The sequence below is a fragment of the Chaetodon trifascialis genome, chromosome 3, assembly GCF_039877785.1.
Source record: "Chaetodon trifascialis isolate fChaTrf1 chromosome 3, fChaTrf1.hap1, whole genome shotgun sequence".
Lineage (NCBI taxonomy): Eukaryota > Metazoa > Chordata > Actinopteri > Chaetodontiformes > Chaetodontidae > Chaetodon > Chaetodon trifascialis.
In genome coordinates this window covers 20,264,092-20,278,339 of record NC_092058.1, presented here as the reverse complement: position 1 = coordinate 20,278,339, position 14,248 = coordinate 20,264,092, and the positions used below count along the sequence as shown (strand labels likewise).

The 14,248-nt window shown below is 46.6% G+C and overlaps 1 protein-coding gene across 5 annotated transcripts in view; it reads right to left on the bottom strand.

Annotated features, from left to right (window-relative positions):
• plxna1b (plexin A1b) overlaps window positions 1-14,248 on the bottom strand; it is a 186,512-nt gene that overhangs the window by 148,763 nt on the left and 23,501 nt on the right. For all 5 annotated transcript variants that reach the window (XM_070959932.1, XM_070959934.1, XM_070959933.1 and 2 more), the window contains exon 2: window positions 2,207-3,652. In XM_070959932.1, coding sequence (XP_070816033.1) covers window positions 2,207-3,388 — 1,182 coding nt within the window. In that variant the 5' untranslated portion in view covers window positions 3,389-3,652. The remainder of the gene's footprint in view (window positions 1-2,206; window positions 3,653-14,248) is intronic.

Below are 14,248 nucleotides of genomic sequence, written 5' to 3'. Positions count from 1 at the left end.
TCAGCTTATCTTGGAGGCTATTACATCATCGTTGCTGACAGTTCTTGAGAAGATGTTTAAATGGTGATAAATTAGGAGTGAACGCAATCTTAACAAAACTCCAGTAACCATGGTAACAGGCCTGACTGGGGGGGTTGGGAGCATCTGAGTAAAGCATTTTTGAAGTTTTTGTGTAACAGCTTGAAATAATAAAATAAATACCGGCTGCATTCCGTTTAGGTGGCTCACTAGTTTGGCTTGGGACACTCAGATGGAAGCCATCTCTTATGTTTAAGCTCTGCTTCTCCTCCTCCAACAAGTTAGAGGGTCTACAGGTCTTCATCGGTAAGGCCGTGTCAGAAAAAAAGCAAAGCACTATGCCTGTTTACAGTCTTACCAAAGCCAACACACCGCACAGAGGTTGGAACGTCCATCTACTGACAGTTATCAACACAGCAATACTTTTCTCCTCTGGCTAAATGCTGATGAGGTAAGCAGCATATCAGCACAGTACAGTTATCTCCATGGCATGTGCACATGCACATACAGTATTTGACTGGCCAGCACAGCGGCTTAGCGGGTGATGTTACACTGCATCACAAAAATTCTGTTGTACTAAACCACATTTGCACGGCAGCACCCCGCACCAGGAGCTCCTGCCGCACCAGTGCAAAGGTCCAATTGAAATAAACGAGACAGCCTGCTTTTGTTTGCCACAGAGCTATGGTCAGTGTGATGGGCCCCACGAAAGAAAGGCACAAAACAGAATGAAGACTACCACTGAACAGGAAAGAGACATCTACAGAGGGTGGCAAAAGAAAGGAAGAGAGGGAGGTTAAAGGGGACTTGGCTTGGGTCATTCACATCACTTACGCTACCACACAAAACACACCTGTGCACTCAAGCTAATGAGGACCTTCACAGAGAAGGACTGCTGTTCTTATCCCAACTCCATTAGATGTAACACACAGTAAATGGTTTGTGTGTGTGTGTGTGTGTGTGTGTGTGTGTGTGTGTGTGTGTGTGTGTGTGTGTGTGTGTGTGTGTGTGTGTGTGTGTGTGTGTGTGTGTGTGTGTGTGTGTGTGCAGCGAAGACACCTGCCGGTAAAAATGGTGTGCACTGACATTTAAAGAGAAAGCTTTTAAACAGGTCTTTTTAATTAAGCTATTTTAAGGGAGAGGGACGGATGGGTGAATTTAAAGAGCGCACAGGATGGAGGATGAGGTCCCTGAGACAGGTGGTAAACGAAGAATGAGGCCCACTAAACACTAATAGATGGAACAAAGATATAAGAGGATTCAGGCAGATGCAGCCTGAAGAGAGTGGGTAAGCTAGGGGAGAAGAAGAGAATGAGGAATGAAGGTCAGAGAAAATAAAGGATGTGAGCTGGTATATATGTTCACTATAGAGAAAACTAGGCTGTGTGCTGCCGTGCAGTGCCTTCAGGTCCCCAGTGTGAGTGCATGTGTGTCTGTGTGAGCGGTGTCCTCTGTATCGCATGCAGGGCCATGCACCATGGATCAGTTAGTAAAAACCAAGTCTAGCTCATGCTATCCCCCAGGATCTCACACTGCAGTGCACCGAACTTTGCTGTGTGTGTGTCTGCGTATGTGTTAGCACAGGTACTACTCCTGAGTGACATTTCACAAATCCAGGGGACTGGCCTAATGATGTCCCCTGTCTGACTAAATCAAAGCACCAAGAGGTTGTGGAAAGAGGGAAAATGGGCAGAATAAAAGCAAAACAGGAGACGGCAAGAGAAAGAAAGAAGAGCTTTTCACACTTCATATTGTTAATCACTGCAGGCCTGCAGCAGCGGCCCTTATGAATGAATGTAGCATGGGTGGGCCAGGATTCAATTAGCAGGCGCACCCAAAAAATGTTAGAGTGGAGAAATAAGAGCAGCGGTTTCAGGGACACAAACCAATCGACATCAAGAGTAGCATTTGACATCTGAATGACTCCTGTTTGTGTGCATACTCATGCAAGCTAGTGAGAGTATTTTCAGTCATGTTCTTGAGGAAAAGCTGCATCCACAAGAGCAGTGCACGTCTGTCAAAAGCAATGGTGTCATACTTTACCATTAGACTAGTTCCTAACTAACTAACGCTGTCTGCGTATATGTCAGCACCATCAAACCATAATATGTGTGCCTTATCTGATAAGAAAAAGTAAAGAATGTACTCAACAGACACTAAATAGCACAAAGAACAGATTTGAGCTTACCGAGTTGATGCAGGCGAGCTCCTTGTTGAGCAGCCAGGGTAAGGAGAGTTTCCCATCTCCCTTGTAGCAGGACTGAATTCTTTCTTTGATCTTCTCTTTTATCCTCCTCAGGGTGAACAGGCACAATGCTGACTCTTTGGGTGGCTTGGCCCGATTCTTCTGACCCTGAGAGAAGACTGTGAAGAGGATGTCTTCATTCTCAGAGATCCCCAGAGAGTTGGCCAGCTGCCGGCCTGGCCGAGCCAAGAATGCATCCTGCACCAGGCGGTACTCTACTCCATCTTTAGTGCAGCCGATGGGGAACTCTACGTAGGAGTAAAACTTGGGGTCGTCCACGCAGAGGCGGACAATTTTGGAGGTGAAGAACTGCTCTCCGCTGGCATCAGGTGAAGTCAATTGGGTATCCAGCTGCATTGTTAGATAATAGACAAACTGCTCACTGCTGAAGCTGTAAACATAATAGATGTCGAAAGCAGGGAACTTGGACAAAGTGTCTGAGGGGATCTTCAACTGAGAGGAGACAAACTCATCCTGATACACAAAGCTGAACATGTCGGCATTTTCTTCATTCTCCATCAGCTTGCGGCTGGACAACGTGGGGAAGTACTCAGACTTGCCATCAATGGGGGTTCCGATGAAGAGTTTGCTGGTCGGACTGTGGGGGGAGCTTATGATGACCCCAGACATGGTACCCGACTCTGCCACACTGGAGAGGTAGTGCTCCTTGCGGTGGTGGGGCTCGCCAAGCTTGAAGAGGTCATCCAGACGTAGGAACTGGCAGATCCCCTGTGAAGTGCTGCCACAGGCAATGAGGCGGTTCTGTGCATAGTCTATGAGAAGAAGCTTGTTCACATTGGGGGTCTGGGCCAGGTCATGAGGGCAGGACTGGACACTTGGCGGAGGGTAGCACTTCTCATTGTCCACCACTGGGCCAGTCATGTGGCTGCGCAGTTTGGTCAGATTGCTAGACAGCTTGAAAATCCAGTTGACAGCTCCCACATAAACTTCTCCAGTTTTGTTGTGGATGGCCAAATGTGTAAGCCCCCACTCAGCAGGGGCAAATCGTTTGAAGGGCGGGGGTTGGCCTCCAGAGAAGGACGAGCTCATGATAATCAGAAGTCCCAAGAGGAGAAAAAAGTTCCCCTGGCCAGAGGAAGCCACTGACCGAGCTAGGGGACACATATCTGGGCTGGCTAGAGGCAAGGCTTAGGGGGGTGGGGAAGGAGAAAGAGAGGAGGAGGATGAGGAGTAAGCTGTGGTGCCAAGTCCCAAGTCAGGATTTTCTTATGTTTCTGCTCTTCTGTCAAGGAATGAGGATGGACAGTTGGAGGGAGAGAGAGAAGGACGAAGGGAGGGGAAGCAAAACTCCTATTGATCCGCTGTCCTGTTCTCAGCGTTGCAAGCCGTCATCAGGAACATCATCCGTAGAGGCGCGAGGTGGGAGCCCTGGAAGGCAGAGAGAAAAAACACGGTGAGTGTCCAAGAAACATTTCCTATTGATTATGCATCAAGCAGGCAGAGGCCTAAAACGCTCACAAACTGCACGGCCAAAATTAGAAGGAATTCAAGCTGACATTTGCCCCAGTGATAAATAAATGATATCAAATCAAGTCTGGAAGGCAAGTGTGTGTCTGCATTTAATTACGTGTGAGGATAGCAGGGGAGGCCAGGGCCGATTATTAAAGGCTCTGTACACATAATACCAGCATTGCTAGAATGAGTTATAGACTCACAACACTGAACTCTTTAATATTTCATAACTTTCAACTTTACCATGGTGGCTTTGGAGGAAGAGTGTGTGTGAAGTGCCTGTGGGCACCATTACATTGAAAACAGCAAACAATTTATAGCCAGGTCTGCTCAAAAGCCTTCCTGTCACGGCTTCAACTGAATCAACACACTATCCAGTAACCCCTTATTGTAATCACGCCTGCAGTCTGCAGTCAAATGTATCCAGGCATCAGACTCTCGTGGCAGCACAGCAGGTCGCCCAACACACCCTCCCTCCCCCAGGGAGCTACGATTACAGTATATACTGCACAATCAGTACAAATATAACTTGAGCAGAGATAAATATAAAACTCCTTGACTGAGATGTTTGCTGCATATACAGCACAATCCTTGTTGACCTTTCACTGATGGTTTTTAAGGGTCCGTACCTTGCACAACCCTCTTCCGCAGTGAATCCTGGCCCCTCCCCATCACAGTCATCACACTCAAAACCTGTCTATTTCCTGCTATTCAGTTACATATGTGATTAAAAAAAGGTTCACACTGACAGTTGCACTGCATCAAAAAAGGCGATGCCATCATTTTTTTAAACACTGTCTTGGGACAGTGAGGGTCCTGGTGCAGGCTCCATCTGAACCTGGCTGAACCAGCTTGAACACCACGTCATCCATCTATTCCAAAGGCAGATCAACTAACATTCAGGGACACGTACCAGATAAAATACCTTGTTATATGGATGGCTCAATGACCACGGGATTCTCCAGACGGGAGATAAAGTAACTGTACCATGATAACTTTAAGTATGAGCCACAGTGAGTAAAAGCAAAGATGCCCAGAAGCTGCTCGGGGTTTTCAGTTTTTTTCTGTGCATATTATCATTTTCAGTCTAAAAGTAGCCCAACACCACCCACATTTCAGTCCATGTGGCCCTCCTTCCTTCCTCGCTGAAATCACTGTCCTCTCATAAAAGCTAATTCTGATACATGAAGGCTTGGATACACATTTACTGAAGTCTGCTTTCATTTATGAGCTTTTCACAAATACACAAATACATTTCATACAGTAAACACTTTACCCCACAGCTCATATCCCTTGACAACCTGGAATGCCGACAACTGAGGCAGTATATTAGAGAGCGGGGATCGAGATCGTTCATAGGATGGAGGTTTTACAGGTAAAGCAGGGGGAGGAGATGAGGAGGAGTCAAAAGGGGAGATATTTGTTCCTTTGGGCGTCCTCCAATGACAATGCAATGATGATGAGGAGCAAGGATTGCCGGGCGCGGGCTGCTGCTTGACAGGCCAATCATGTTCCTGCAATACTGGCACATTAGTTCTCCTGTAAATGCTGATTATGCAAAAGAGGAAGAACTCTTCCAGGGACCCCACGCTTCAATTTCACCTTGACTATCAAAGTGTCTGCGCGAAGGGTGTTTTATGACCACGCCGAATCGGAAAAGATGAGAGACACCAGAGAGAGATGAGGAGGAAGAGGGGGAAGGGAGACGAGGGAGGCAAAAACATCAGATGAGGAAAATCAAAAGAAGGACAGAGAGAGCAGAGGCAAAGAGGAAAGTGGGCTTTTCTTTTCTTCTTCTCCTTATCTCAGTTACTGCCTCCTGCTCCCCATGTGGTCAGCCACTCAGGAGGCAAGGCTATCTGTCCATCAATCAGCAGGCGTACAGGTCAGGTAGTGTGGTCAGTTTACCAAGCTCAGAGGGATGGATGTGAGCGTGTTTTAAAACCTGCCTCTCCTTTGTTTTATACAGCTATGTTCTGAGGGGGAAAATGCACTTTTGCAAGTAATGAAAGAATTAAATACCTCAGTTAGAGGAGTCATTTAATTGCACATCAATTTTAGTATCTGCTGCTGCAAACAGTGTGAGAGAGAAAAGAAATAAGAGCGAGAGAGAGAGAGAGTGAGAGGAGGGGAGAAGAGAAATAGTAGTGCCGATGTTCATGGAATAGCAAACCATAGCTCAGCTGAGACAGAGCGAGCCAGGTTCAGGGAGAGGTGGTGTCATCCAATTTCCACAAATGAAAAGCCGGGAGAAGACAAATGTATAGGAGAGAGCAAAAAACACAATGAGAAAGAGGAGCAGAGCAGGACAAAAAGAAGGAGAGGGAGAGGAGGAGAAACTGCACGGACAGTAAGACATAGAGAGAGAAGAGCAGAGGGGTGAGCGAGGAGCAGCGGGAGCCAAACAAAAGGCAGCACTTGAGCTGCATTTTAATCAGAGCTCTACCTGCACTTGAATCAAACACCGGGGGAGCCCTGTGCATCAAGGTACCTCAGGTAACGGCAGACAGAAGGGCCTGAGCTGCAGTCATCAGATATACCCGACTCTCCCCTCTGTGAGAGTAAAATAACGCAGATTACAGCCTCTTCCACATAAGCAGCCGCAATAAAGTGACGAACCAGCCTATCAAAAAAACTAATTTCTTGCTCAACGGTACAGTCGCACCGTGTGATGAGAGCAGATGTCAATTTAAAGCGCCGTGGCACATAGGGGGGCAGGCTGCCTCATTTTCCATTGTCATTTCCAAGTGAGGGAAAGATACAATGAGGCTGAGTGAGTGAGCGAGCAAATGAGAGAGAGAGCCTGATAAAGAATGAGAGAGATGGCGGAAAAGAAAAAAAAACCTCCCTACAGTGATTCCTCTTCATTTAGGCCAGCCACGGCTTGATTTAAGAGAGTGTGAATCACACAACAAATTGCATCTGGGGGTCTCCAGCTGCTTGTTATCCGTCCCGGCAAAAAAAAACAAACAGATGACATCATGACATGCACTTGAACAAACACGTGCAAGTTAGCAAGAAGACAGCGTGGAGCTATCCAACATATCCAACATTTACTATAAAATTCAACAGGAGGAGAAACAGGAGGACTGAGAGAAGCAGCTCGCTCCCTCGTCTTCCATCCCGTCGTGGCAGACTTGCCCAACTGCTGAGGATATAGTCAATCAGTCAGCTTCTGACACACATTCCTCTTTTTTTTCTCAAATTTCGCTATTTTCTCTCGCTCCTTATCCCTCCAAACCCTCTTCAATTTCAATTTCCTCCCGAGCTGAAGTGAAATGGTGGGAAGAGCGCTGGAACAAGGTTGCGAGCCATATCTGGCACCATCAAGGAAAAACATGTCAATCATTTTGGGCTAGAGCGTGTCTGCGGCTTTGGGAATGGGCAGCCACCATATCGGGGGAGCTGGGGCCGTTATCACATCAGGGAAAAGCATTAGAGAGGACGGGCTGTAAGGGGCCAAGTTGATTGGATTTGATATCTGGACACCCTATCAATTGACAGCAGTGTACTGCATCCCTATGGACAGCGGGAATTAGAATGAGGGATTGAAAGGGAGGAAGATGCAACGGAGAGGAAAAAGCTTCCACAGCTTTATTTCATTTTGTTTATTTGGCTTCACAGTAGCGGGAAACCTGAGAGGAGATGGGGGGTGGTGGCGTGTTCTCATGTACACTGTGAGGAAAATTCAGAGGCTGGTGGAGTGGCGAGCTGTTTGTGACACTCGGGAGCTGAGCTGGATCAAACTCTCCCTCTCACACTCCTCTCCAAAGCAGCTAAACCTGTCCGTTCAGATAATGGTCGCCGCTCAGCCCTAGAGCTGTGCTGATTTATTGCCGGTGGCATATCAATTACAGCACTCGCCACTGGAGGGGAGAAAGAGCAGGAGAAGGTGGTGAGAGAGGGACGATGATGAGGAGGGAGGAAGAGCGGCACTCAGACAAATTCTCTAGCCACTGCATTGCAACATGTGGGTCACATCTGGGATAAGAGGAAGAGGTGAGGGGGGAATTGAGGGTTGACGAAAGAGAGAAAACATCATTAGGGAGATGGACGCGTGTGACAATGAGCGAGAGGTTTTGAAAGTTAATGCAAATACTCAACACACACACACACTCTCACATATGCAGTAAGTCAATTACTGTAACCCAACCACAGGATAATAGAGGTGACTGAAAGCAATATGGTTTAAAAGACACACACTTCAACCCACACACACCAACTGCATACCCTCTCCTCAATGCAGAAAACACAGGGAAGAACACACTGTGTATATGCAAATCAAAACACACATGTACCAAAACCTAAAGGGTCTCTATCTTAATCTGCCCTCCACCTCTACACCCAGCAGCCAACACACTCCACAGATTGGAGAATTGCCCGCGGGAGGAAAGGGAGGTGGGTGGGGGGTGGGCAAAGGATTGAACAGCACGAGGAGGCGGCAGGAAGCGGGTGGTGGGGTGGTGGCGTCGGGGGCGGGGTGGTTAGAGAGGAGGCTAAGATAGAAGGGGAGCCAAACCCTAAAGCCTTAATCCTCTCCCAGGGTCTGCCTAATCTCACCGCCACTATCTGCATATGGGAAGAATGGATTACCATCCCCCGACACGCTGACGGAGGGATGGATTGACAAAGGGATGGGTGGCAATCCCTGGACAGACAACACACTCGCAGACAGACACACACACACATGAAAAGTCTGACTGAAGTTATTACAGGGTAGAGGAGGTGGGCTGCTCAAAACTATTCCGGTGTTTTGGACAAATACACACACACACACACACACACACACACACACACACACACACACACACACACACACACACACACACACACACACACACACACACACACACTGCAGGTAGGCATGGTGCAGTCTAGTCATTTGCAGGCCAGTCAGCCCTCTAGTCTGACATATGTCCCAATCAGAGACTGTCTCAGAGCAGAGGTGGGGGGGAGGTCTGACCACCAATGTAACCCACACTAAAGCTGAAACCATCCTCTTAACACACCGAAAACTCAAATCTCAACACTGCAACAGAGCAGCCACTCTGCCTGCTGAGGATTATCACAGAATGTCAACATTATTGCAATAACTCAGTGGAATATTATCAGAGAATATCTGAGCCCATCTGTCACTGTCCATGGAAATTTGTTCATAAAGGTCCACCTTTTTCAATAACATCTGAATGACAGCGGAGTATGTGTTAATAACAGAATATGGATAGTATTTCTAGAGTGCCCTCAGGGGCAACATAACCTGAAACAGTCGACCTAAGATCTGATATTCATTTTTGTGTCATTGTATCATTACCTTACTATCATACCATTACTTTATTAGAAAGAATAATGTGACAAAAAGGCACTCGGTGACGAGGACAGGATATCCAAAATATGAGCTAGCACTTTTAAAAGTGCCAAAGACAACTGTCCCCACATCATATTCAAGTCCTCCAGTGAGCCAAGACAAATTTCAGAGGAGGTACAACCAATTTTCAAGAGGTCGAACAACAAAGCAGTATTGTATATTGTGGTATCTTGTATCATTTCCTTTCTGCCTTGGCCGGGGGAACAAGCTGACTGGCAACTCTTGAGGTGTATAAAAAGCCCTTATGAGTTCTGTTTTAGTGCCAACGTAAATCAGTTTAGTGGAGGACAAGCGCCGGTGCCCTTTCCCTCTCTCTCTGTGGCAGGTGGCCTGCCAAAACAAATGCCTTGTTCCTAAGTACAAAAGTAGTGTGTGTGTGTGTGTGTGTGTGTGTGTGTGTGTGTGTGTGTGTGTGTGTGTGTGTGTGTGTGTGTGTGTGTGTGTGTGTGTGTGTGTGTGTGTGTGTGTAAGGAAGTCAGGCACTGAAACAAATTGAGCCCCCTGTCTTTAAAGCACCTTGCTGGGCTGACTTTCAAGCCATCAGCCCGGCTGGAGTGATAAAACCTGATCCAGACCTGTCTTGCCGCTACCCTTGACAGCGAAGGAGCTGAGAAAAAGCTCCAGACTAGAAACACCAGCCTCAAACACCGTCCTCGGCTCCTTCTATATTAGTTTTGCTTAAGTACGTTAGCCAAGAATAAATTCTTTACAGCAGTCGCTTTACAAGCTGCTCAGCTCTGTTTGGTGGAATAATGGAATCTGAAGGTTGTGAAATGTTTTTTGGAGAAAGTACCACGAGCCACATCTCATAAAACACATCGCAATAAACGATCATTAAAAACATGAAAACGCACTTAAAGACATTGCACCACAGTCTTTTTTGTTGTTGTTAGTCTGTTAATCTGTAATAATCTGACGGATGTCAATTATTTTCACCATCCTCCATCTTTGTTTCCCAGGCTTCAATCAGTGGCCTTCACAAGGACGAGGGTCAAAACTGGCAGACAATCTACTCACACACTCAAGGGCTGGAGCAGCAATAAGTCCGAGGACAACTGCTTCTCTGACACCCAGTGTGCGGTGTGGATAACAGACATGTGTCTTTGTGTGTGTGTGTGTGTGTGTGTGTGTGTGTGTGTGTGTGTGTGTGTGTGTGTGTGTGTACGTGCAACAGCTGCCACTCCAAGGCAGTAGACAGACTGTGGGCACTACATCACATAAATTCTTCCTCCCCTCATTCTCTGCAACAATAAACACACACACACGCTTGTGTTTTCAGAAGAAAATGGGATTATACGGCAGCAGGCGTCAGTTCAGACACACAGTGGTATACAAGTATGTGGTAGTGTGTGCGTGCGTGTGTGCGTGCACTCTGGACCTGCAGTGCACAGTTGTCCCTGCTCTGCCTGCATTTGTCGAATATGAGACAGTGGCAGAAGGGGGTCGACAGCTACTGTGGGTGTTTAAGATGAGGCCATGAGAGCGTGACACACTGCGCACGCGCGCACACACACATACACACACATACACACACACACACACACACACACACACACACACACACACACACACACACACACACACACACACAAATGCACACACTCTGTGGCAGCGCTGACGCCAGCTCCTGCAACCTCTCTGAATCTGACCACTGGCGATCTTACACCAAGTCTGCTCCAAACTGGAACGCAGAGGGAATGTGCTGCGGACAAACCTCAATGTGGAATTCATCACCTCATCAAACACACACATACCACACAGTGTATTTGTGTGTGTGTAAGGTAATCTATGTGACAGGTGTGTGTGTGCCCTACCTTATCCTACAAATCTAATTCTCTCCCTCCAAAGCTCGCATTGTGCTGACATCCTGCATCAAGAGTGAAACAGACAGCGTGTTTTGAACACTCGCTGAGCAGCTTGAGGTGGTCGCGAGCGGCACCATCTCGGTCTTCCTGTATATGAACATTGCGTCTGATTTGGCTGGTGAACACAGGGTTGAGCGCCCCAGGGTTTCTCCCAGGCATGCAGCCGTTGTCACTACAATAACACATGAAGAGCAGAAAGACTGTATCCGCCTCCATCCTCAGATACACCCCAATCTACTCCATCAAACCCTCTCACATCTCTCCCTCTCTGCGTCTCACGTTCTCCACCTTTTGTGAGTCACAGCAGTGCAGACACCTGAACAAAATGCGAACTGCTCAAACGTCTAATTTATGGCAATCACAACAAACTAAACATGAGAACGGGAACACATTTTCTCCTCCCCGTTTCTTCTCTCGGGGGTGAAATTCCTGGAAAAACAAAGGCCTTCGTTCCAGCTGCTAAGACAGAATGAAAAAACCGGCAATCACATAAAACCTGCCCACATTTCGAAAAAGGAGCACACAGACACACAAACACTGATGCAGGCACCGTCAGATTAGTGGTTTACTCTTAATCTCTCCACTGTGTTTGTGCGACTGGGTCTTTCTTTCCATGACAAATCCTGTGTCTGTGTGTGTGTGTGTGTGTCAGTGTGAAGGTGGGAGAGGTAGGCAATATGTAGGTCAAGGCCAGCATGTGCCTGATGTGAGTCACAAAGTAACGCAGTAATCGCACAGTTCAATATTTCACCACCGGCTCACAGAGACAACACCACACTGCTGTCTGTAGCATGAAGCTAACGCCGTCTCTTTGACGTGACTTTAAGAGAGCGACAATAAGATTGACCAATCAGAGCAGGTGACGTGCAACAGCAGGTTGTTTACTTCCCTTGAACTCATGCTCCATGTAGACATACATACAGTAATATGCCCACGTCTTGTTAGGCAGGATTAAATTAATCATCTTGCACACTTAAGTACTACACCTTGATTTTTGTACGTTTTAGCCCATTTACTACATTTACACACCATTGATTACATGGTCTCCAACATGCTAGACTTAAATGAAACAATGTGACTTGTGAAAACAGGAATAACACATAATTGCTCGCAGAAGTGAAAAGTTGGATTCATAGCCAGCCAAACACATCCTTGCTCAATCCAAACGCTAGTGACTGTTAGCAAACTTCAGGTGGATATTACTGAGTGAGTAATAAACATAAATGAGTCAGTTCACTGGCTTTATGATTCTTCTCTGGTTTCAGCCCTGATCGTTATCATATAATTACCACATGTGGTTACAGTGGCAGCTCTTCAGCAACGCTTGGTGAGCGTGCAAACCGCAGCTTAATTTCCATACAGTACATGATGCGACCAAATTCACATGATCTTTTTACAACATTCACATTTGCATAGCTTACTGTTCCAAACGCAGTTTCATGTCAACAAGTCTCAAGAAGGTAATGACATCAGTCACTAACTCTTTTCACAAGTAACTGAAGGCACTGACTGCGCTACCGCATAACAAGGATATAATTTGACAAAAGAATAAAGGCAAGTAGCAGTTCACTGTGATGCCTTACCCCCTTAAGCAAGCAATCAACCACAGTTTCACTGGGTGGAGCTGTCCGTGTGTCTCAGGGTTGTCAGCAGCCAAAGTTAATTGGTCATATATAAACGACGATTAACAAAGATCTGTGCGACTGGGATTAGAGAGAATTTCACCCAGAATAGAGGCAGAACAGGGACTGATATTGATTGTATCAAGAAATCTCCTGATGATCGATGAGTCCTGAAATTTTACCAGAAACAGCCAAAAGAGCAGCACGTCCTTCAACGCATCAACAATGTGATAGTTTGGGAGAACAAAATTACAAAACTGCACCAGCATAGATATTTTAAGGGAAACTACCCCGTGGAGTGTGAGAGGAGGCCGGGCATTGTTATTGCCAATCACAAAGCCAGCATGCACCCACATGCCACCCCATGACTTGAATCAACACTGAGTAATGCCGGGCACAATGACGGTTGACCACAAACATCCTTGTGGCTTTCCAGCAGTCGTTCACACCAACAATCAGGTTGCGGTTTGCGCTTTCCACACCGGTTGTACAGGTGTTGATGTCATGAAACCACTGGCGTAGACAGGTTCAGCCAGTGGACTAAGCGAAAGGGCTAAAGTGAGGGCATAATTAAAGAATGTCTGACCACAACATATCGTCTTCATACAGTAATACAACACATTGTGATTGCCGGCTGATGAACTGATCTGTCAACAGCAACTTTAATATGTTGTCGTCATGAAGACAATTACCTTTTAAGCGCAGTGAAATGACAAAATATGGTCTGTATAAGGTACATCCATCCGTGAATAGACTGCTCTGAGTTCTCTCTGTTCCAACAAAACCAGTACATTCCTTCATAGCCCTGCTTATATCCTCCCTGCTGAGTTCACTATAAAGGAATGCAGCCTGCTCTGCCCGAAACAGCTTATTACCAAACACTGCTGCCCTCAGCTGCAGCTCCCTCCCTCTGCTTTCTCCTCCTCGCACCCTCCGTTTATGAGCTTGATTGACCCTTGACACACAGAGTGCTGGAGTGGGCTTGTGCTGCACCGCTTTGTAAAAACTTGCCAGAGAGTGTTGATTGTTGGAAAAACAGGCATGCCATTATAAATCCCCTCTTGAAGGATGAGGACAGCGCTGTTGATGGTGGTGGTGGGTGGAAGAGGAGTCGATTCAAGGAGAAAGGTATTAAAAAGAATCACTGTCTCCTTTTGTTTTAATGGCGCCATAAAGGAAGCCTCCCCCTTCTTGGACTTAGTGCTTCCAGACTAAGCTTATGTGGACCACAAACGTTGTCAATACTAGATGAACGGTTACTTTGGGCTTGTACAAGCATTTGAACACTACGCATGTTATGATGTATCAGCTACAAGCCAACAGCCAGAGACGCAGCTAATGAGAAAATACTTCAAACTGAACGTTTCACTGTGAGACGGTGCCTTGAGAATAAAAACAAAAGTCCAAAGTACAGCCTGTTCTTGGCCTTTTCATATCTGCGCCATCTCTAGTTTTTTGTGTGGACAGGAAGAATATTACAAAAGATGCATCTCTAGATAAAAACTATCCGAGCCAGAATCGTTTTCTGATTTCACTATGGAGATTGCATCATAAAGAGACCGACATCTGACCTGAGCACTTCAGAGGCTTGACACAGGTCCAAGACTTAATCTACTGTCGCTCATATCTTCTCAGCTGTGAAGTCTGCTGGTGCCCCATC